At 41.7% G+C, this 25,253-nt stretch overlaps 1 protein-coding gene across 6 annotated transcripts in view; it reads left to right on the top strand.

The window, feature by feature from the left end:
- Positions 1-25,253, top strand: part of YTHDC2 (YTH domain containing 2) — a 130,498-nt gene that overhangs the window by 76,883 nt on the left and 28,362 nt on the right. For all 6 annotated transcript variants that reach the window (XR_006387417.1, XM_044275923.1, XM_044275921.1 and 3 more), the window contains exons 15-28: positions 89-267; positions 5,281-5,377; positions 7,794-7,881; positions 7,972-8,052; positions 8,404-8,486; positions 16,598-16,703; positions 19,022-19,141; positions 20,026-20,298; positions 20,444-20,570; positions 20,654-20,859; positions 21,100-21,295; positions 23,342-23,451; positions 23,802-24,094; positions 24,219-24,390. Coding sequence is in view for 5 of the 6 variants with exons in the window: in XM_044275923.1 (XP_044131858.1) it covers positions 89-267; positions 5,281-5,377; positions 7,794-7,881; positions 7,972-8,052; positions 8,404-8,486; positions 16,598-16,703; positions 19,022-19,141; positions 20,026-20,298; positions 20,444-20,570; positions 20,654-20,859; positions 21,100-21,295; positions 23,342-23,451; positions 23,802-24,094; positions 24,219-24,390 (2,131 nt within the window). In the remaining variant the exon portion in view is untranslated. The remainder of the gene's footprint in view (positions 1-88; positions 268-5,280; positions 5,378-7,793; positions 7,882-7,971; positions 8,053-8,403; positions 8,487-16,597; positions 16,704-19,021; positions 19,142-20,025; positions 20,299-20,443; positions 20,571-20,653; positions 20,860-21,099; positions 21,296-23,341; positions 23,452-23,801; positions 24,095-24,218; positions 24,391-25,253) is intronic.

The raw sequence follows: 25,253 nt of genomic DNA, 5'->3' as shown, positions 1-25,253 counted from the left end.
GCCAAAAGGACATCTATTGAAAGTGTATGGCCTCTTTTAGCCTGGTAACGGGCTGTTTTGTCAAATTGTCCCTTTGCTCCATGTGCAGTGCTTCCTTGGATCCTGGCAGTCTAGATGAAAGCTCCCTGGTGCAGGCTGAAAGCAGCAGCTTGAGCGTGGAGGAACAAGAGCTTCTTAAAGCCTACCACTACAGTTTTGATGATGAAAAAGTGGACCTTGACCTGATAATGCATATTCTTAATAATATCTGCCAAAATTCAGACACAGGTACAGTAATTTAATTTTCTATCATTTCAAATTGAAATGATCAATATGTATATTAAATCTAGTAGAATTTATAAGGCTGCCATGTATAGAGAACTATGTTGCACTTGTATATTTTTTTGCTTTTTACAGGATTAGTATTCTCTGGATTTGAGGTATCTGGGCTTCAGTTTTTGTGTAATGGTGTTCTATCATTAGCAGACAGCAGTTAAATATAGATCAGTGCACACCCACCTCTAGCCTCCTATAGACAACTAGAACCTTTCTCATATCTTCAACGATGGTGCAGTATTCCCTCATCTTCACAACTCTTTCTAATTTAACAAATGTAGGGGTAGCAAGATGTAGTGTCATATGTAAGGAAGCATCACTGCATATGGCTTGTAATCTGTTACCATTGAGATGCATTGGGAATTGTAGCCCAAAAAATACATACATTTTTTTACAAGAGTTATTGCAGTTTTCATTTTAATGCATTATGATAATAAAAAGGTTTATTTGAAAGGTGTGCATAGTCTTCGATGTTGCTACATACAGGAGACTTAGGAAATAACATTTTGGGGGAAATTTGACTTGCAGCTTTTAAAAGGTGATCGTGAGTAGTGATGAGCAGCAGGGTCAATATTCGAATTTGCAATATTTTGCGAATATTTTGTAGAATATTCATCGAATATTCGTTATTTTCTACGTTCTTTTTTTATTTTGAAAATCGGGAAGGTAATGATCGTGTAATATGCGAATATTACGCAATCAATACAGGCGTGGGTCAAAAACTAATATATAGCACTATAGAATATAGTGCTGTATATTAGTTTTTACAATATTCGTAATTTTTTCCATCTGAACACAGGATTGGCCCAAAAGCAATTTAAGCAGGGAGGAATCATGACTTCAGATAAAAAAAAAATGACGAATATTCTAAAAAACAAATATATAGCACTATATTCAATATAGTGCTATATATTTGTTTTTTTAGAATATTCATCATTTTTTTCCATCTGAAGTGAACAATGAAATGAAGTCATGATTCAACCCTGCTTAAGTTGCTTGTGGGCCAATGTCTCATTGGCCCACAAGTAAGAAGCAGCGAGGAATCATCACTTCAGATGGAAAAAAATGATGAATATTCAAAAAACGAATATATAGCACTATATTCGAAATATTCGCGGATCCTCAAAGTTGCAATATTCGAGATAAAAATTTGCTTTTGGAATATTTGCGCTCAACACTAATCGTGAGTGGCATAAAACTTCTAAATTCCCAGGTAACTGCCAAAAATAAGGAGAGCAGGCAAGTCTTGCTCACTGTTCACTCACTGATTGTTAGAGTGCAAAGTGCAACATTCCAAACGGTTAAAGGGTAATTGTCAGATATTTTTTTTTTTTTTTATATATTTGCTAGTTTAACAATAGAAAAAACAATGGAAAAATAAAAAATTGTGATCTGGACTACTGATCTGCAGTACTACTCATGTATTACAGCAGATAATAGTCCAAGATCCTGGTGACTTTTTTGGTGCCATCACCTCCATGGTGTGTTTAGGATGACCATCAATCACCATATATCAGAAAAAGCAAGAAATCAGCGTGCACAGTGGTACCAAACAACTTCTGGTGTATCTAAAGAACCAGTTGGATTGCTTAGAAAGTCCAAGGGTTAAAAAGATGCTATCTGACCCTGTTGTGCCCTGGGGGGAAATAGTGGTCCTGTTGGACCAAAAATACTATATATTTTTTTTTTTTCATTGTTGATATGTTTTAATTCTATTTATTAAACTTTATGCTGTAACATAGCTTCACTCTTTGTTGCATGTAAGATTTTGGTTAGTTTAAAGGATAACTGTCACATTTAGACCCTAATTTCAATTTTCATATATGTAGTAACTAATAACATGATATTCCAGAATCCGTTACTATTAGACTGACTTACCCCATATTTAATAAGATTCAGCCCTTAGCAACCAGTCTGCATAAAACTGCAATTTCACTATTCAGTTAAGATGGCCGCCACTGCCCTCACCCTGAGGCTAATCCCGCCTGCCCTCACTAGCCAGTAACAATAGCCCCCCAAAAGTGTCAGTAACCACAGCCCTCCCCCTAAAGGGTTAATCTCCTGCAGCACAAAGGGGTCCTCTTACCACATGTTGCTTTCATTTATACACTGAGCAGACGGCAGATCTCCCTTCCCTGGTCTGCGCTGCTTCGACTCTGCATTGTCCAAGTCTGCTGAGTGAGGGAGCGTCTGCCAAGCGCAGGAACAGGGAGAAGTGCACACAGCCCAGGCACTGTTATCAGCTGCTGGGGAGGACCTGTCTTTAATCATTTACTTACAGTCCCTGGCTGTCAGTAATGTGACCTTGCACTCAGCGTGCTTCTGCGTCCTCCGTCCTTCAACACATAGACGGACCCTGCATAGCAACCTGATTTTAAGCACAGGTAAAAGTAGGCAGTACAGGGAACAAAACTGTGGAATTAAGGGGTAATTGAATACACAGTGAAAAGTTTAAATGGGGCCACCAAGGAGATATTAATCACCACAATCCAATACGCCCCAAAAAAAAATATGACAGTTATACTTTAACACTTTTTATGTCTTGGTGAACATCAGCATTTATCTGGAATACAAAGTGACATACAAGTAACCATTTGGGGAAATGGTATTTTGATGGATCATAAATTCATAGGATTTTTGTGGTCTGGGACCACAACTGAGTTCCTGAGTGGAAGTTTCTGTAGAGAATTTATACCCTTTTGCCCTGATATATCATGCTTTAACTTTGGGTTTTTGCAACTTCTTGGACTCGCACAAAAATGTTGTGACTTTTTGCATTTTTACACCACTCACTCCAGTTTTGAAATATGGGTGGAAAAGTGGGTGTGGTTAGCTATGTTACTGACTTTCTATCCAGATGTATCACTGAGACTGTTTTAAAAAGTCACAATCTCAGTCCAACAGGAGTGTGGAGAAGGAAAACTAGAGTAGATTTTCTAGACAAAGATATTCGGTTTAAAGGGGTTATCTCATCATAATGATCACTGTTAAATCTGTTCATGATTTGACAGTGATAATTTTTGTAAATATACTTGATTAACAAATTCCCACCGATTAGGATAAAATTTATCCCCACTTACCTTATTGTTGTGACTCGGTCTCCCCTGGTTACGACCACCGCTCTTCTCCAAAATCCCGACGGTCGCGCTTGCCCAGAAGACTCCTTCTTTTCACCCGGCCGGGCCGCTCGCTGTCCTGAACGCGCACGCTGCCGCGCATGCGCGACGGTGACTTCTTCCCAGCCAGAATAGTACAGAGCTGCGAACGCGCACGCCGGCTCTGTACTACACTGACCAGAAATAAGTCACTATGGCGCATGCGCGGCGTGCGCGTTCAGTCCAGCGCTCGGCCCAGCCGGGAGAAGACTTCAATCAAGATAAAGCCCGCCCCCAGCCAGAATCCAGGAAGTGAACGCGTGGTGGCAGCAGGTAAATGTAAAAACGCAAAGTGGGATAACCCCTTTAAGGTCGAGACAAATGTAAAAAAACAATGTGCTAGGGTTGTTGCGATAGCAAAATTTTTATTTGGTTTCGATACCATAAAAAAGTATTGCGATATTCGATACCACGTGAAATAAATAAAATACCAAAAAAGCTGCGTGCATTATGCATTTTATGGAACGTCCGGCCCATTATCGAACAGTCCTATCCTATTTTTTTGGGGGACAAGGTGACTAAAAAAATGGGGAATCACGCATTTTTTTTTTATTTTTTTTTTTCTCACAGCATTCACCACATAGGAGATTTTTTTAATATTTTAATAGTTTGGACTTTTCGGACATGGCGATATGTTTATTTATTGTTTATATATTTAAATGTTTATGTAAAATTGGGAAAGGGGGTGATTTCTACTTAATATTTTGGTGTCTTTTTTTTTTTTTTTTTTTACTTTTTATTTAATAACTATTTCCTCCCTTAGGGGCCAGAACCTAGGATATATTCATCCCTTGTCCTATTCACCCTGATAGAGCTCTATTAGGGTGATTAGGACTTCTCACTCTCCCTGCTGCCCTGTGCATAGTGCACACAGCAGCAGGGAGCAGACTATGGCAGCCATGACTTCAGTAGTGTCCTGGCTGCCATGGTACATGATCAGAGCCCCAGGATTACACTGCTGGGGCTACGATCAGAAGTTGCCACTGTACCACCAATGAGGAGGAGGGGAGGGTACCCTGTGGCCACTGCCACCAATGATTTTAATACTGGCAGGGGGAGGGCGCCCTGCGCCAACAATGTTTTTAATACTGGGGAGGGCGCACTGCGCCACCAATGATAGTTAGCGTCTAATACAGATACAGGAGGCGGGTGCAGTGGCAGAATCACATAGCCGGCACCCGACCTCTATGACAGGGCGCTGCGATCCGCGGAAGTTAACCCCTCTGGTGCGGCACCCAGCTCCCTGTCACAGAGGTCGGGTGCAGGCTATGTGATTTTGCCGCCGCCTGTATCTTTATTAGACGTTCATTTTCATTGGTGGCGCCCACCTCTCCTCCGCCCCTCTCTCTCCTCATTGGCAGTTGCAGCACGGGGGGGGGGGGGGGGGGAGATTGCTGCTAAGGGAACATGGCGCGTGCTGACATCAGCGCGCTCCATGTTTCCATGTTCTCTAATACTGATAAAAGGCAAATCCCGGAACTAATACTGGGACAAAAGTATTGATTGGGTATCGGTATTTCGATACCCGCAACAACTCTACAATGTGCGACATTTGATAAATGTGGCATAAAGTACTGCAACACAAACTCCTGCAAAACTGACTTCAAATATTCCTCGTATAATAAATTCCCCCTTTTTTTCTGACACATGTAAATTGTACCCAGAACTATTGTATCTAAGCGATAGTGTGGTCATAGTATTTCAATGCTTATTTATAAAAAATGGCTTAATCATTGAATATTAGTTAGTTAGCTATTAAATATCAAAGTATATAAACTTAATTTGGATCATTTATTTTTCTGTTCCATAGGGGCCATACTAATATTTCTCCCAGGATATGATGAAATAGTAGGGTTAAGAGATCGCATCTTGCATGATGACAAGAGATTTGCTGAAAATTCTCAAAGGTAAGTAGTTTTTTCATATTGTCAAGAAGTATACATAAGAATTAATAATGCGAGACAACTAAAGTTCCCTTTACATGGGATGACAGAGCAGCAGATTGTCGGGAAGGAAGAGTTCCTTTCCGACAATCTGCTGCTCACTGGTGATTCACATGCAGGGATCTCCTCCAGAATATAAGGAGGAGCGATCAATACTGCCATCGCTCTTCCCCATACTGACTCTTTGTTCGGTGGCAGCAGATCATGTTTACACAGCACAATCTGCTGCCGGCAAACAACGATTTTTGTGTGTGCACAAATGATCAGATTACCCAATGAATTAATGTTTCGCTCGTTCATCAGGTAATTGGTGGTACATTTACACCGCCAGAAAATCTTTGTGATTCTTTGCCCATGTAAAGCGCCCTTAAGGGGGGAGATTTTTCTTGATGACCTCTGCGTTGTTGGAGGATGCACCTTGTCATAAATTAGGCGCATCCTCCTGCAGTTCCTGTGTCTAAACAGAAATCTATGACAGCTTGGAGGTGCCATAGATTTCTGGCTTCATTTGCACCAGAAAATTGGTGTAAATAAAAATAAATTTGTCTGGGCGGCTGGCCACACCCCTTCCTGTCATTGCCACGCCCCTTTATGGAAATGTTTTGCTCAAGGGAGATGATAGATCTCCCCCTAGATTTTTAAGGGATAAAACTATCCATGTTATTAGCCACTTCATTGCAGTTTTGAGCACTGACAACAGGTGATCGGGGGCAAGAGGAAAATAAAAACCTAAATCTGGGCTCCTTATCTGCAGTACCACTTGTGTAGCACTGCAAGTAATAGTCCAAGATCGTGGTGGCAGATTCCCTTTAATTGTGTGTGTATGACCACCACAGATACCAGATTATAAGTAGATCTCAATAAATTGACTTGGATCTGACAGTTGTCTGCAGATAAATATCTCATGTCTATGGCCATCTTAAAGATGGTCTTCCACATAACATTAGTATAGTCCAGCTTGCGGCTGGTCAGTCATGTATTAGATCATTACTATGAACAGCCTTATCTTCAACATGCCAGATTACTACAGCAGATAAGGGACACAGGACAGATCTATGAAAATTGTCTGAAAGAAAAGCTGTCTTTGTTGCCTTTAGCTTATTACAAAGATCAGTGGATGGGTTTCTGTAGTTCACTGTTGTCCTGGGATTCGGCATTGATCTTGATTACTCTGCAGTTTTCCGCTTGTCTTCATCTTATGCATATGATAGTATTACTGCTGTGTTCTCGTTCTGAGTGGTACAGTTATACCACTGTAATGGAGGGGCTATAATTGGTATAGAGGTGGTGTTGTAAATAAAAAATAGGGTCATGGTCTTAAATGTGTGGTGTGGATGCAGAGTTTCCACCATAAAAATTAATAAAGATTGAAAAATGCATTAGTGTTCAAGGCATGAAAAACTCATTGGGTGCTGCATATATGTATCATTTCCCCCTAAATTGTTGTCGAGGAGGACTGGTTTAGAAGTACATTACAGTAGGAAACACTTTGAAACCATCTGGAACTAGATAGGACTGGGAACTTATATGGTGGCCAGTCCTAACACAATATGGAATTCACTTCACAAGTGCAGATGTTTATCTACAATGCATATTGGCACTGATGTGTGTATGGTTGAAGTTGTCCGTTTACTCAAACAGATATTTGTTAGCATTTGTGTAATTTATAAGAGAAAAATAAAATGTTTCACCAAAATAAAACTGACCTATTCCCTAAATTGGTTGGTTTGTCTCATCACAGCTTACAGGGTGCATGTGCTACATTATAAAACTTAGCAGGTCAAATACATTTTTGGAAGATTAGACAGATTTCAGTCAGATCAATAGACTTAAAGGCCAGAACAGTTGGATCAGGAGTTTAGGTTATTGTCAGGGTCAACATCGGTTTACTAACATTTACCAATAATAAAATCTGCAGAGTCTTGGGTTTAAAGGGCATCTGTCAGTAGATTTGTACCTATGAAACTGGCTGACCCAGTTACATGTCCTTGGCAGCTGAAGGCATCTGTGTCGGTCCCATGTTCATATGTTGCCCGCATTGCTCAGAAAAATGATATTTTAATATATGCAAATGAGCCTCTAGGAGCAACGGGGGCCATTACCGTTGCAGAGAGAACAGAGCCTCTCGGTGTAACTGCTGAACCCTCTCCACCTTGAATGACACAATATGCCGTTAAAAAGTATTTGAGCAAATAATTTATTTTTCTTTCGCCCTAATCAATTTGGCTTGTTGCCATTAGAATCCTCAGATCTATGTTTATTTTTGCTCATAAGAAAAGTGCATATAGCGTTTCCTTAGATAACTGCTGCCCATTGAATTTAAGCATTTGTTTCTAAAGGTGGATCAGCTATCTTTTAGTTTGGTTTATGCTTTTTACAGATATCAAATCTTCATGCTGCACTCAAACATGCAAACTGCTGACCAGAGGAAGGTCTTAAAGACTCCACCAGCTGGTATTCGCAAAATTGTATGTAGATTTTTTATGAAAAAAACTTCTGGATTTATGTGAAAGTGTGGAACCCGGTTGTAACATTAATGTTTTCTGTATGTTCTGTAGATACTTTCAACAAATATAGCAGAGACCAGTATCACAGTAAATGATGTGGTGTTTGTGATAGACTCTGGCAAAGTGAAAGAGGTAAGCATGGCAGGGAGAAATATATACTGCCGAAGTATCAAAAACCAGCAAGGGCCCTTTTACACGGTCTTATGATTCCTATGAATGTTCATACCCCTGATTGCTGCCACATGTCAATTTGCTCTGTCACCTTTAATGCAGCATTATAAATCTTTGCTTGTTGGCAGCACATCACTTTGTGTAAAAAGGGATGTTCTGCTGCCAATAATATAACTCTATGTGCCCGAACGATTGCATTAACAATTTTATGTTTGGGCACATACAGTAACTGGAGCTACAGTAAATGAGTGCCAACCAAGTTCTCCTACTGTACTACTGATACTGCATCTGATTGTTCATTTTATTTTACAGAAATCTTATGATGCTCTGAACCATGTGACGATGCTTAAAATGGTTTGGATTTCTAAAGCCAGTGCCATTCAGAGGAAAGGAAGGTATGTTTTATTATTTAGAATTGTTAAGTGTAGACAAATGCTTGCATAGGGAGGTGGAAAAAAGACTGTCACACACAGTAAGGGACATTTATCAAACTTTTTATGTCACTATAGTGACCTAAGGAGGCTATGGGGGTCATAAAACGCCGGTCTTAGTAACCCCTATATCTGGTGGTGGATCTGCCAAAGTTATGAAGAGGCGCTGGCCTGTACATAACTTCAGAGCATCCAGCGCCAGTCTGAATGTAACATAGCTTCCTTGCTGTCTTACATTTAGACAATCTCTAAATTTCTACGCCTAAAACAGACATAGGAAATGATGAATGAGATGAACCTGCTGGCCCATCCCCTTCCCCGTTCATGCCACGCCCACTGTTTTAGACCCAGAGTGAACGGGGAGAAGTTGCCGCTGCGCTGCAATCTGCGCCAGAAATACACCTAATATAGGCCTATTTCTGTATAATAAATGACCCCCTCTGAGTACCCCCAGCAATCCCTGACAGCCCCTTTTTTCTCGTTATGCAGTAATGCAGATGCACTGTTTTTCTCCTAATCAACAAGATATTTATTTATTTTATGCACTTGTATAGCGCTACTACTATATTCAGCAAAGCTTTACAGACATTAACATTGGTCTGTCCCCAATGGGGCTCACAATCTAAGTTCCCTATTAGTATGTCTTTGGAGTGTCGGAGAAAACACGCAAGAACATACAAACTCCATGCAGATGTTGTCCTTGGTCGGAATCGGGCCTACGACCCCAGGGCTGCAAGGCACCAGTGCTAACCACTGAGCCACCGTGTTGCCCAGATCATGATAACGAACAACATCTGGCTAGTTAGAGTATAAAAAGCATGTAGGCTATGCTGTATAAAGAGAAAGGAGGGAACTGACAGTTATAGGTCCTCTTTAACTTTTTTTTAACTTTATTTATCCAGAGGAATCAAAATTATAACCGCATTTGTGGTTGATGTCCTTCCAGTATATAAATGTTATATTAACCCATATAGGATAATTCTGTATTAATTACACATCTCTTTGTTGTCTGGTACCAGCTATATTCTGTCTTTTCAGAAAAACATAATGTAAAGAGTTATCTCTCAGGGAAAGCGTACCATCTCACTAATGCCACCTTTTGGAAGTGGCTCCCTATGAATCAAAGTCCGACTTTTTAACAAGCCTTGGGACATGACCAGATAAAATAACAAAGCCAAATATCTATCCATAGACAGCTGTTTTGGGGTGCTTACCCCTCATCTATATGGAGTAGGATTCTGAGTGGTTGAATGAGTAGTTTAAAGAGACCAGTTGTGTATGGAGACTTAGTGGCAGTGCCCCATTGAAAAATAAAATGACTCTTAAGGAGCTACATCCAAAGAACGGCACTAGCGAGATGGTTCTCTCTCCCTGGGAGATACATCCTTGCATATTATTTTCCCATGGAGCATTAGCGGCTAAGTCTCCATACGATGAATCATTGCCAGTAAGTCTCCATATACAGCCAGTACCTAGAAAAACATTAAAACAGCTTTAAGTTAAAGGGATATTCTGGTTTCCATCAATTACTTTTCATGTAATCTAATGTTTGTCCATTTCTCACTTTGCAATGGATTGTAATTACCTAAATCCATACTATCTGCCGATCCAGAATAAAGTCACATGACTCTATCTGCTCTTCTCACTGCATCTTTCTGTGACGTCACATCCATTCATATGCAGCCTGGTTTCTGGTCTCTACTGTGTCCTGAGATAGCAAGGATTTGGGAATCTATAATATGTAGCAAAGTTAAAGATGGGCAAGCATTAGACTACATGAAAGGGGGGTTGATGGAAACTGGAAAAACCCCTTTAACCTCTCCAAGACCGCCTAACGCACAGATACGTCCTGGAGGCGGTCAATTCATTCCTCCTGGATGCATCCGAGCGTCATCTCGCGAGAGGCGAGATTTCCTGTGAACGCGCGCACACAGGCGCGCGCGTTCACAGGATGGAAAGGTAAGATACTGGATCTACAGCCTGCCAGCGGCGATCGTTCGCTGGCAGGCTGTAGATGCGATTTGTTTTTTTTTTTTTTTTTAACCCCTGACAGGTATATTAGACGCTGTTTTGATAACAGCGTCTAATATACCTGCTACCTGGTCCTCTGGTGGTCCCTTTTGCTTGGATCGACCACCAGAGGACACAGGTAGCTCTGTAAAGTAGCACCAAACACCACTACACTACACTACACCCCCCGTCACTTATTAACCCCTTATAACCCCTGATCACCCCATATAGACTCCCTGATCACCCCCTGTCATTGATCACCCCCCTGTAAGGCTCCATTCAGACGTCCGTATGTGTTCTACGGATCCACGCATCCATGGATCAGATCCGCAAAACACATACGGATGTCTGAATGGAGCCTTACAGGGGGGTGATCACCCCATATACACTCCATGATCACCCCCCTGTCAGGCTCCATTCAGACGTCCGTATGTGTTTTGCGGATCCGATCCATGGATCCGCAAAACACATACGGACGTCTGAATGAAGCCTGACAGGGGGTGATCACCCCATATACACTCCCTGATCACCTCCCTGTCATTGGTCACCCCCCTGTCATTAATCACCCCCCTGTAAGGCTCCATTCAGACGTCCGTACTTGTTTTACGGATCCACGCATCCATGGATCGGATCCTCAAAACACATACGAACGTCTGAATGGAGCCTTACAGGGGGGTGATCAATGACAGGGTGGTGATTACCCCATATAGACTCCCTGATCACCCCCCTGTAAGGCTCCATTCAGACATTTTTTTTGCACAAGTTAGCGGAAATTGATTATTATTTTATTTTTATTTTTTTTCTTACAAAGTCTCATATTCCACTAACTTGTGTCAAAAAATAAAATCTCACATGAACTCGCCATACTCACGGAATCCAAATGCGTAATTTTTTTTAGACATTTATATTCCAGACTTCTTCTCACGCTTTAGTGCCCCTAAAATGCTAGGGCAGTATAAATATCCCACATGTGACCCCATTTCGGAAAGAAGACACCCCAAGGTATTCCGTGAGGGGCATATTGAGTCCATGAAAGATTTACATTTTTGTCCCAAGTTAGCGGAAAGGTAGACTTTGTGAGAAAAAACAAAAAAAAATATCTATTTCCGCTAACTTGTGCCAAATAAAAAATAATTTCTATGAATTCGCCATGCCCCTCATTAAATACCTTGGGGTGTCTTATTTCCAAAATGGGGTCACATGTGGGGTATTTATACTGCCCTAGCTTTTTAGGGGCCCTAAAGCGTGAGAAGTCTGGGATCCAAATGTTTAAAAATGCCCTCCTAAAAGGAATTTGGGCCCCTTTGTGCATTTAGGCTGCAAAAAAGTGTCACATATGTGGTATTGCCGTACTCAGGAGAAGTTGGGGAATGTGTTTTGGGGTGTCATTTTACATATACCCATGCTGGGTGAGAGAAATATCTCGGCTAAAGATAACCTTTCCCATTTTTTTATACAAAATTGGCATTTGACCAAGATATTTATCTCACCCAGCATGGGTATATGTAAAATGACACCCCAAAATACATTCCCCAACTTCTCCTGAGTACGGCGATACCACATGTGACACTTTTTCGTAGCCTAGGTGGACAAAGGGCCCCACATTCCAAAGAGCACCTTACGGATTTCACAGGCCATTTTTTACAGATTTTGATTTCAAACTACTTTGCACGCATTTGGGCCCCTAAAATGCCAGGGCAGTATAACTACCCCACAAGTGACCCCATTTTGGAAAGAAGACACCCCAAGGTATTTCATGATGGCATAGTGAGTTCATGGAAGTTTTTATTTTTTGTCACAAGTTAGTGGAATATGAGACTTTTTAAGGGAAAAATAAAAATAAAAAATCATCATTTTCCGCTAACTTGTGACAAAAAATAAAAAGTTCTATGAACTCACTATGCCCATCAGCGAATACCTTAGGGTGTCTACTTTCCGAAATGGGGCCATTTGTGGGGTTTTTCTACTGTCTGGGCATTGTAGAACCTCAGGAAACATGACAGGTGCTCAGAAAGTCAGAGCTGCTTCAAAAAGCGGAAATTCACATTTTTGTACCATAGTTTGTAAACGCTATAACTTTTACCCAAACCATTTTTTTTTTACCCAAACATTTTTTCAAAGACATGTAGAACAATAGTTAACGAAAAATGTATATATGGATGTCGTTTTTTTTTTTTGTTTTTTTTTAGAAATTTTACAACTGAAAGTGAAAAATGTCATTTTTTTGCAAAATTTTTCGTTAAATTTCGATTAATAACAAAAAAGTAAAAATGTCAGCAGCAATGAAATGCCACCAAATGAAAGCTCTATTAGTGAGAAGAAAAGGAGGTCAAATTCATTTGGGTGGTAAGTTGCATGACCAAGCAATAAACGGTGAAAGTAGTGTAGTGCAGAAGTGTAAAAAGTGGCCTGGTCATTGAGGGTGTTTAAGCTAGGGGGGCTGAGGTGGTTGAATAAATTCTTAACATTTACATTGAAACCAATTTGGACTCCTAAGCATAAAAGTATCTTTACATGGGACGACAGAGCAGCAGATTATTGGAAAGGAAGTGTTCCATCCCGACACTCTGCTGCTCGCTGGTGTACGCACAATTAATCAGATTACCAGATGAACAAGCGTTTTACTCGTTCATTAACCCTTTAAGATTCATGTGCCTTGCTTTCTAGGGAGTCTGCATGGTCAGTCCATCATAGACAATGGAGACTTTGCAGCCTCTGGAGAAAGTTGGAAGGGTACGTTACGCTTCTTAGGCTGATTTCACACGGTCATGACTGATTTGTTCAGGATGCGTCCCGGGTGTACTGCAGGAAACCCGCGCGAGTAGGTACCCAATTGCAGTCAGTTTTGACTGCGATTGCGTTCCGTTGTTCAGTTTTTATGCGCGGGTGCAATGCGTTTTGCACCCGCGCTGATGGTCCATGTGATTGTACCATGTGATGTGACGTCACCACAGGTCCATGTGAACTCAGCCTTAGAGTCTCTAGGAAGTGATTTTCTCAGAGTGTTAGCTCTTCTTAGCATTTTCCTGAGGGGTTCTAGATAGCCATTGACCTAGTGATATTGTCTGTATTGAAAGTCCATTTAATTTTATGTTTCTGTGGTGTTTGACTTTTGTTCATTCTAATATATGATATAATTAGGGGCAATCTCCCCGAAACAGCTGTCTGCAGATGAGGTGCTGGCTTTTTTAATATCCAAGTCATGTCTCAAGGCTTATTTTAAGAGCTGAACATTGACTTATAGGATAGCTGCCTTACATCTGGTGGCATTAGAGGCAGAGCTTGTTAAGAGCTCATTTGCATTTCTTCCATCCCAATATATGATATAAGGCAACACAAAAAAGAAAATTAAATTAACTTTTGTCATAAGCTCTCTCTCTCTCTCTCTCTCTCTCTCTCTCTCTCTCTCTCTCTCTCTCTATATCTATCTATATATATATATATATATATATATATACAGTTGCAAGAAAAAGTTTGTGAACCCTTTGGATTTATATGGATTTCTGCACAAATTGGTCATAAAATGTGATCTGATCTTCATCTAAGTCACAACAATAGACAATCACAGTCTGCTTAAACTAATAACACACAAATAATTAAATGTTACCATGTTTTTATTGAACACACCATGTAAACATTCACAGTGCAGGTGGAAAAAGTATGTGAACCCTTGGATTTAATAACTGGTTGAACCTCCTTTGGCAGCAATAACTTCAACCAAATGTTTCCTGTAGTTGCAGATCAGATGTGCACAACGGTCAGGAGTAATTCTTGACCATTCCTCTTTACAGAACTGTTTCATTTCAGCAATATTCTTGGGATGTCTGGTGTGAATCGCTTTCTTGAGGTCATGCCACAGCATCTCAATCGGGTTGAGGTCAGGACTCTGACTGGGCCACTCCAGAAGGCGTATTTTCTTCTGTTTAAGCCATTCTGCTGTTTGATTTACTTCTACGCTTTGGGTTGTTGTCCTGTTGCAACACCCATCTTCTGTTGAGCTTCAGCTGGTGGACAGATGGCCTTAAAGGGGTTCTGCACTTTCAATTAACTGATGATCTATCCTCTATATAGATCATCAGCTTCTGATCGGCGGGGATCAGACACCCGGGACCCCCGCCGATCAGCTGTTTGAGAAGGCAGCGGCGCTCCAGCAGCATCGCGGCCTTCTCACTGTTTACCGCCGGGCCGCCCACTGACGTCACGACTTGTATCAACTAGAGTGGGTGCCGCTAAGCTCTGTTCACTTGAATGGAGCTTAGCCGCGCCCACTCTAGTTGATACAAGTCGCGACGTCAGTGGGCGGGCGGCCTGGCGGTAAACAGTGAGAAGGCCGCTGTGCTGCTGGAGCGCCGCTGTCTTCTCAAACAGCTGATCGGCGGGGGTCCCGGTTGTCGGACCCCCGCTAATCAGATGCTGATGATCTATCCAGAGGATAGATCATCAGTTAATTGAAAGTGCAGAACCCCTTTAAGTTCTCCTGCAAAATGTCTTGATAAACTTGGGAATTAATTTTTCCTTCAATGATAGCAATCCGTCCAGGCCCTGACGCAGCAAAGCAGCCCCAAACCATGATGCCCCCACCACCATACTTCACAGTTGGGATGAGGTTTTGATGTTGGTGTGCTGTGTCTCTTTTTTCCCACACATAGTGTTGTGTGTTTCTTCCAAACAACTCAACTTTGGTTTCATCTGTCCACAGAATACTTTGCCAGTACTGCTGTGGAACATCCAGGTGATCTTGTGCAAACTAAACGTGCAGCAATGTTTTTTTGGGACAGCAGTGGCTTCCTCTGTAGTATCCTCCCATGAAATCCATTCTTGTTTAGTGTTTTACGTATCGTAGATTCCCTAACAGGGATGTTAGCATATGCCAGAGACTTTTGTAAGCCTTTAGCTGACACTCTAGGATTCTTCTTCACCTCATTGAGCAGTCTGCGCTGTGCTCTTGCAGTCATCTTTACAGGACGGCCACTCCTAGGGAGAGTAGCAGCAGTGCTGAACTTTCTCCAGTTATAGACAATTTGTCTTACCGTGGACTGATGAACAGCAAGGCTTTTGGAGATACTTTTATAACCCTTTCCAGCTTTATGCAAGTCAACCATTCTTAATCGTAGGTCTTCTGAGAGCTCTTTTGTGCGAGGCATCATTCACATCAGGCAATGCTTCTTGTGAAAAGCCAACCCAGAACTGGTGTGTGTTTTTTATAGGGCAGGGCAGCTGTAACCAACACCCCCAATCTCATCTCATTGATTGGACTCCAGTTGGCTGACACCTCACTCCAATTAGCTCTTGGAGATGTCATTAGTCTAGGGGTTCACATACTTTTTCCACCTGCACTGTGAATGTTTACATGGTGTGTTCAACAAAAACATGGTAACAGTTAATTCTTTAATGTGTTATTAGTTTAAGCAGACTGTGATTGTCTATTGTTGTGACTTAGATGAAGATCAGATCAAATTTTATGACCAATTTGTGCAGAAATCCATATCATTCCAAAGGGTTCACATACTTTTTCTTGCAACTGTATATACACACACACACACACATGCGATCTGCTACACAAAAAAATAAATCCCTTTTCCAATTTGCATCTAGCAGAAATACTAATTTGGCCCAAAAAATTCTTAACCACTACTAATGCCAGGGATTGTTTTTAGGTATAATGTAAAACCTGGAGCTGTAGTTTGTTATTTTCATTAAGGTACCCGTTGAGTGACGAATATGAGAGATGTAACAGGCCATATAGATGAAGGACTTTGTGTATCTACAGTATGGGATCACGTGTCCTTTATTCCCTGCTGTTATACATGGAAGCAAATCTTCTCTTGGCCATGCATCTGAGAGTGCATAGAAATCATACCCAAGGGAATTGTGAAGTGCTATGAATGTCAGGCAGGCCTGCAGAGGTATAGATTTTATGTGTAATATATAGCATTAGAATGTGCTCTATGCTGTCACCTTCAGTATTGATTACGGTTTGACTGGGCTGTAAATCATCAGTCGCCTTTGGAAAATGAGCTTTCTAGCAAATGCACTGATCAGTTTTGTGATTCATTCTATTTCAGGGCTGGTCGCTGCCGTCCTGGTGTATGTTTCCGCCTGTTCAGCAGACTTCGTTTTCAGAATATGTTGGAGTTCCAGACTCCTGAACTACTGCGAATGCCTCTGCATGTGAGAATGAACCTGCTATAGATGCTAAGGCTGATCTCTCATCAGACTATGCTTCTCTGTGTAAGGTTTGCTCTCCTTTTAGCTAAAATGGCACAAAAAACATTTTACAGTCTACTAGGAAAGATGGAAGAGTACACTGGATACATTGGCAGTTAATGGGGCAGATTTACTAATGACAATGGGCCATTTTTTTGAGGCAATTTGGGCAAAAAAAAATGTGTGTTTATTTTGCGACACATTTACTGTTTTACACCGTTTTCTAAGCTTTTTGCACCCTTTCTGACTAGGGGGCTTAGCTTTACCAGAAAGGGAACGTGGCCTAAATTGTGGCCCCCTGCGTCCAAAATGTGACAAAATTTGGGCACATTTTTTGAGTAAAACCACACAAACTTATATGTGGTATACACTTAGACTAGACAGTTTTTTGATGCACAGACAGAATTCCTGGCGCCCAGACAAAATTCTAGCATAAATCCTCTGGATAGCTCATTAATATTAGATCGAGGGGAGGGCGACATCTGGCTGCCCCACCAATCGGCTGCATGAAGAGAAAGTAGCGCTTGTATGAGTGCTGCCTTCTCTTCATTGCTTACCTGTTTGCCATCGCAACAACAGCAGTGTAATTACAACTATGGTGTTTACGTTCACTTCAATGAAACTGCTCTGTCCTATTTACTTGGGAGCCTTCCCATTGAAGTGAATGTGGATGCCATACTTGTAATTACCCGGCTTGCCGCTGCAGTTGTGTCGGCGAGCAGGTAGATAGAGGAGAGAAGGCAGTGCTTGTACAAGTGCTGCTTTCATTTGATCAGCGGGGGAGCCGTGACTTGGCCCCCCGCCGATCTGATATTGGTGACCTATACTGAGGACAGGTCATCAATTGAAAAAAGTGAATAACCCCTTTAAATGCGCCTCCATGTGGCAAAAACAAAATGTATCAAAATTTTTCCATGTTTTTCGAGTAAAACTAAGCCAACTTTTAGGTGGTGTAAACTTGACCCTTCGCAGTCTAAAGATGTAACAAGATTTGTTATCCAGCAAAAGCCACTACGATAAATCTGTTGCAGTTTAAAGGGATTGTGCAGCGTGTTTTGTATTGATGACCTATCCTCAGGATAGTTTGCTCCATTCACTTGAATAGTTGAGTACTTGTATTTACACTATGCTGCTGCTACAGAGGAGCCAACGCATAGTGTAATGAAGAGGAAGAGCATGCATGGAGTGTCACCTCCTCTTCAAACAGCTGGGTGCCGGGTGTCGCGCCCCCCCCCGTTTAGATATTGATGACCTTTCCTGAGGATAGCCCCTTTTAACACTAAGCTTACACTCTCTTAATTTTAATTTTAGAAGTGCTAGTAAATCTACCCCTATCCAGTGTATTTTCTAATCATTCCTATTAGCTAAACAGCACATTATTTTTCTATGTCAGTTTGGATAATAGGAGAGCAGCCTTGTCCCTATACTTTGCTGCCCTTACCTAAGGTAGCGTAATCTGATGATGCTTTAATACATTCTTGACAGTTTGCATATAAAATGACGGTACAGAAAAATGAAAGTACCTGTAAATATGATGCTTTGCTTTTGTTCCTTATTGACAGCCTGTGTTGCATTGTTGAGGAGACTTCAATGCTTAAAGGGTTTATCCAACCCCTGTAATGCCCCCCCCCCCCCATAGCACCTCGTAGAGATTATATTTACCTGCTCCCTTGGCACCTGTGTCTCTTGGGATGCCCGCACGGCCGCCGCTGCATCTCTCTGTTGCTTGGATCAAAACATGTGGTGACGGAGGAAGCAGCCAATAGCAGGCTGCGATGGGGACGAGCCTCCCTAGCATCGTAGAGCGAGGCGGGTGCAGGGTAGCAGGTAAGTATAATGTATATGAGGGGACTGGGCATTGGGGGGTCATTATAGGAGTTGGATAACCCATTTAAAATTCCTAATTTTACCAGCTTGGGTCAGTGTCTGCACAGAGCCTGCTCTGGTGATCCTTGCATCCTGGGAAGTGTCGTTTTTACATCCGACCCTCTTATCTTTATCTGTTTTAGAAAAAGTGAACTCTCCCACTAGATTGTAGAGCTTTAGCTAGACTGCTAGGGATATTTGTTTCAACATGCTTGTTGACTGTCTCCAGTGATGACCATCAGAAACAGAAATGCTAACGCAGCTCTGGGTAATAACATGGTGGTAACTCAGAACAGGAAAAGTTACTTTTTATGCAGAACATTCATATTATTCTGTAAATTGTGTTTTTATACTTTACATTTAGTTTATTACATTATTACAAGGTCTGCCTTGCTATGTGCTTTTTTATATTGAAGGAGCTTTGCTTGCATACAAAATTGTTGGCGCCAATAAACTCTCCGATTGCTGATTTCTTAATGAAAGCTCCAGAGCCACCACCAGCTTTAATTGTTCGCAACGCCGTACAGATGCTGAAGGTGAGTGAAATGTACAGAAGCTTTAGTTTCGCCAATAAACAGTTTGTCTGATATACTGCAAATGTAATAATTGTGATTGGTTTCTGTGAAATGGCCGTACTACAATCAACCAGACTATTCCATTTAGTTAATACAAACTTTCTTGTGTGATAAACAGCTCATATAGGAATATGAATGTAAGTATAAAAACACATGAGGCAACTTGGCCATTCTTAATGCGGCTTAAAGGGGCTGTCCGTGTCGTTATATGTGTTTTAAACTAGAACATATATTGAATTAAAGTGCCCTGATCCTCTGCTGTCAGCTGTAGTCCCGGCATCTCCATTTTCTAGCTTGGTTTCCAGACAGAAGACAGTTTCCTTTGTGGGCACAGGACTCTATGTGAAGGGAGCTAGCTAGTTCATTTCAGCCACTAAGCTGGCCTCCCTCTTTGTCACAGTTGATGCTTAGAAGAGAATTGGATCAGCTTTTTGAATGAGACAGTCAGCAAGTCCTATGCCAACACAGCAAACGCTGTCCTGTGTCGAGCACAAGCCAGAAGTGGAGGTGCTGAGACCTAGGACTGGATCTTCAGGTTGGGACACCTATTCAAGTACATTAGTAATGAATATATTATCTAATTTAAACATCTAAAGGGTAATTTACCATAACTCTACACCATTTTTCTGTTGTAGAAAAGTTGCACATTTTTTCGCAAAATATAAATGTTAATATTCATGACAGTTACCATAAGCAATCAATATTTTACTATAAAACGTTTCCCTTTACATGAGTTAAACAGTGGTATGCAGGCTTCAGTTTTTTTTTTTCTTTGAAAATATATGTGAAATCCAAAAAGTTGTCTTTTTTTATATCTATCCGTTTGAACGGATTTGTGTTTTCAGACTATTGACGCCATGGACACTTGGGAAGATCTGACTGAACTTGGTTATCACTTAGCTGATTTACCAGTGGAACCACACCTTGGCAAAATGGTGCTGTGTGCAGTTGTTCTGAAGTGCTTGGACCCTATACTTACTATAGCTTGCACTTTAGCATATCGTGATCCATTTGTCTTGCCAACTCAGGCTTCCCAAAAACGTGCAGCCATGCTGTGCAGGAAGCGGTTTACAGCAGGGACATACAGCGATCATATGGCTCTGCTCAGGGCTTTTCAGGTATAGAATCATTTTATGCCATTTGTTCCTTTGTTGTTACTGTTTCATTTAAGGTACAAAGTGGTTTTGTGTATGCTAACCTTTCTAGATGTTCCTATTGCACATTAAAAGCCAACACGCAGTTCCTGGTAATTATGTTTTGCAGGCTTGGCAGAAGGCTCGAAGTGATGGATGGGAAAGAGCCTTCTGTGAGAAGAATTTTCTGTCTCAGGCTACAATGGAAATTATTATTGGCATGAGAACTCAGCTTCTTGGGCAGCTCAGGGCTTCAGGTACAGTAGTTGTCTGACTAAATGTATCATTAAAACATGTGACTGCAATTCATCTGTTCATGTGTCTTATGGTTTCTCGGCAGGGTTCGTTAGGGCTCGTGGAGCTGGGGACATAAGAGATGTGAATGCAAACTCCGAGAACTGGGCTGTAGTAAAAGCTGCCCTTGTTGCGGGCATGTATCCAAACCTCATCCATGTAGACAGAGAAAATATGCAGCTCACCAGCCATAAGGAAAAGCGAGTGCGCTTGCACCCTACTTCAGTTTTAAGCCAACCACAGTATAAAAAGGTAAAGTGGTTCATACAACACACCACACTAGCTCTGAATGTTGCTCATATTTGCCATTACATGGGTTGTCCAGTCGGAGGGCATTGTTATATTATAACATATAGATATTGGTAGACATTTATGAAAATGACAGTAAATAATAACGGTTTCTCGGCTCTTAATTATTGTCTCATGTTAAATGCAGTGATTTAATACACAAATATTTTTACATTTCAACATTTTCAACTTTTATCCAAGCAGATCCCACCTGAGAATGGGCAGGCTGCCTCTATCCAAGTTTTGCCTACAGACTGGCTGATGTACGATGAGATGACCCGAGCTCACAGAATTGCTAATATTAGATGCTGCACACTGGTTACACCTGTCACTATTGCAGTCTTCTCAGGACCTGCCAGGCTTCCCAGTAATGCTTTGCAAGAGCCATCTTCGTGTCGAGGTTAGGAATGATCAATTGTGAATCAACAAAGGAGGACCATAAAACGTACCCATCATTAGGATGTTTTCAGAATGTTTAAATATACAAAACATTTTAATATATTTTATTTGGCGGAGAAGAGAGAAAGCTAAGAAACAGCACCGGACATCACATGCCGTCCCAGTCTCTGTCTCTCTGCCATATGGCCTTTAAATAGCAGAGTACAGTACATATACTTGTTCCATGGCAGCATGTTAGGACAGACAGATTGACTGATCACTCGGTTTCTTCTGTTTCCCTTAATTACTTTGTGCTTTTCTATGCGCAGATAATGTGGGCCAGGTAAAATAAAAAAGACCTTGTTATAATCAAGCAATTACAACAGGAGAGGCACACATGGAAATCCATACACACAACGGGGACACTTCTTCAGCACAACTATACAGTTGTTTTCCTGGTTCTGGATCTGAAGCTATCTGACTTGAAAAAGGAGCTCTGTTGCTCCGAAACGCGTTGTCACCCTTCAAATAATAAAAATAATTTAAACTCCACATCTGCATGGTTGTATAGTTGCGCCGAAGTAGTGTCCCCGCTGTGTGTGTGGATTTCTACGTGCACCTCTCCCATTGTAATTGCTCCACATTCCTCCCAGGGGCCGGCAACCCCTTTAGTGAGGATTAGACGACACTGGCAGCACCGACCTCTCGCTTCAATCTGTGTACACTAGGGTTGTACCCACGTTTGCACAACCACACAAGGTGAGCCTAATCATCTAAAACCTCTACTTCTTATCGCCCTATAAGTGCCTCTCCCTTTCTGTTTGGCCTAATTCGCTTGTTATAATCAAAATACACATGAGTAGGGATGTAGGTAATCTAAACTGATGTACTAGTGAACATTATGGACCTAATTGACGTGTATATATATCTATGTACTGTATCTGAACATTAGAAACATCCAGGAAAGTAGCAAATGCCAGAGGACCTTTCACTACAATAAAAAATGTAAACTAAGCATACAGACATGGAGAGCGGCGCCCAGGGATCTCACTGCACTTACTATTATCCCTGGGCGCTGCTCCGTTCTCTCTATCTTCAGATTTTCGGCTCAACTGGGAGAAGCCGGCTCTTGTTCTCCTGGGCGTCTCCTTCTCCCAGGCTGTAGCGCTGGCTGAGCGCTGTGATTAGCCAGCACTCCAGCCTGGGAGAAGGAGACGCCCAGGAGAACTAGAGCAGGCTCCTCCCAGTTGAGCCGAAAATCTGAAGATACCGGAGCCTATACCGGGAGAATGGAGCGGCGCCCAGGGATAATAGTAAGTGCAGGGAGATCCCTGGGTGCCGCTCTCCATGTCTGTATACTTAGTTTAGATTTTTTATTGTAGTGAAAGGTCCTCTTTAGATGGGTGAAGAGGCTATAGATTTAGTAGATGTACCCAGCAGAAATTTGAAAGCTTCATAGTTATGCGCTCCCTGGACTTTGTGTGGCTGTCGTGGCCCATAACAGGTAGGAACTAGTGTTAGGGACCACTCATGAAGGCGACCTTGACGTGGTGAGTGGCTTAATACGCTTTGGCCAAAATGTACACCAATGCCTTATTCAACATCCAGCATAAAGGCAGGGCAGAGTGCTGGTTTGCAGAGTGCGATTGCATTTGTGTTTTTGCGTTCGTATCTGTATTTCGCCATAGCAATGAGCACCTGCATACAAGGTTGTGCGGGCTGAACCTCCCACATTTTTTTCTTTGTAGAAATTTGAAAGCTTCATAGTCATGTCTACAGCATTTGCCTATTCCATTTGTATGGTAAGCCTTTCTGTGCTACTTATACAGCACATTTGTGCTCAAACGTGCCAGGTCTATGGCTACTTATATCTTTACATTTTCAAAAATCTTTTGATACGTTATACCAGCCATATTCCTCCGCCACTAGAGTTTTATGGCTGTCCATTTTGACAATTGGTATCACATGTTGAATGGTGTATTCAGATTTTTATATATAGATGTTTTTCTGCTTATGAAAATGGTTATGATCTGATGTAGAAAACATATTTTTTTTTTATCTATTTTAGCCACATTGGATGGTAATGAGAGCAGTGACAGTGAGATGGAAGACAGAACCACGTCTATGTTGGCAACATTAAAGTTGGATGAGTGGTTACATTTTAAGCTTGATCTGGAGGTAATAATTTCATTTGCAATTGTATTTGCTTAAATCTTCCCACTAAGGCAAGAGATCCTTCAGGCTGTTCTAGTAAAATTACATGCAGCAATATTTGTCCTGCTGAATCCTGGAATCTCTCGCCAGCAGTGTGAAAGTAGCCTAAACTGAGTAGCTCTTTCATATTACTAAAAGTATTAAAAAACCCAAGTTGCAGTGATTTTATTCCTAATTAAAAAGAAAACCTGAATGGGAATATCTGCATATTCTGAACCATTTTCTTGAACATTAGAACAGTTGTATGTATCTTGTAAAGTGTTGGAGCAAAATGTAAAATGTCTAACGGTGTTTACCTGTTATTTGTCTTCTAGTCTGCTAATTTGTTGCTACAACTGAGGCAAAAATGGTACAGTTTATTTCTAAGACGGATGAAGGCACCCTCAAAACCTTGGTCTCAGGTGGATGAGGCCACCATCCGGGCGGTCATAACTGTGTTAACTGCTGAAGAGCAGTCAGCAGGTTTACAGCAGCCTTCTGGAATTGGGCAGAGACCAAGACCAATGTCTTCTGAAGAACTTCCAATATCTTCTTCTTGGAAGACCAATCAAAGTCGTAAGAGTTCAGCAGAAACAGATTTCTCTGATGACTTAAGCAATTTAGACAGGTACTCTGTTGTTGTCATTCTTAAAACATGGGATAATCTTCTCCAGGGCTTCAGCCTTTGAGAATTGTGACTACCTGTATTAAGAGTAAAAAATTATTTCTAACAATTTCTTCGTTTTTTACAGAACTATAAAATCTCCATCCTTCACATTTTCTCAACAACTGAAACATAAAGAGAGGGTTTTACAACATCCAAAACGACTTGAGGAGAAAACAGAACAGTTGTCTGCAAGATATCCTGAAAGCAGTAGCTACTCTAGCCCATGTGGAAGCCCATCTCCTCCTGCCTCTATCAAGGTATTATCTCTAATAAACCTTGGCCTAGACTGGATAGCAGCGTTTTCTATGGGAAGGCCATCTTAAAAGTGCACAAACTGACTCTTACAGGGGTTATAAAAATCGCCCCGCCCCCACACACAAAATATCCAGGCCCCTTAACCAGAGAATACTTACCTGGTTCACGACGCCTGTGTCCTTTCGGATCCCTCCATGGCCGTCGCTGCATCTCCCCGTTGTGCAGATCACAACATCCGGTAACGGGGGGAGGGGTGCAGCCAATAGCAGGCTGTGATGGTGACCTGCCTCCTTGCATCATGTGTGACGTCACCCATGACACAAGGTGAGCAGGTCAGCGGCGTGGCCTGCTATTCTCTGCAAACCCCTCCCAACCACCCCCTGTTGTAGGATGTTTTGATCTGCATGACAGGGAGATGCAGAGACCGCAGTATGGGGATTTGAAAGGACACAGGGGACCAGGTAAGTATTCTCTGCATCAGGGGCCCCGTTATTGTTTGTGTGGAGGAAGGAGGGGGTCAGGTTTGGATAACCCCTTTAAGCTGTTTTCACACTTAAACAGAAAATTTCAGGAATATCAGGTCCAGAGATTTACCAGAGTTTGCCTTTCACGCATGTAGCTCACAGATGTTCCATGTCGGGCACCTTCTCACTACAGATGAAATGTTCAGTGTGCCTAGGCATGGGGTGGGTGCTTCAACATTCCCACTGTGATTTTGAGTAACATACACTGCACCCGACTCACAGACATGCGCTCACTTGGACAAAACCCATATTTTGTACTAAGGCACTGGGGAGAAGGTCTGGGACAGATATTGTGGATGTTTGCATTCACGCATACAGCTGCTCCAGGTAAACTCTAGAAA

The sequence above is a fragment of the Bufo gargarizans genome, chromosome 1, assembly GCF_014858855.1.
Source record: "Bufo gargarizans isolate SCDJY-AF-19 chromosome 1, ASM1485885v1, whole genome shotgun sequence".
NCBI classification, from domain to species: domain Eukaryota; kingdom Metazoa; phylum Chordata; class Amphibia; order Anura; family Bufonidae; genus Bufo; species Bufo gargarizans.
This window is presented reverse-complemented; position numbering and strand designations above follow the sequence as displayed.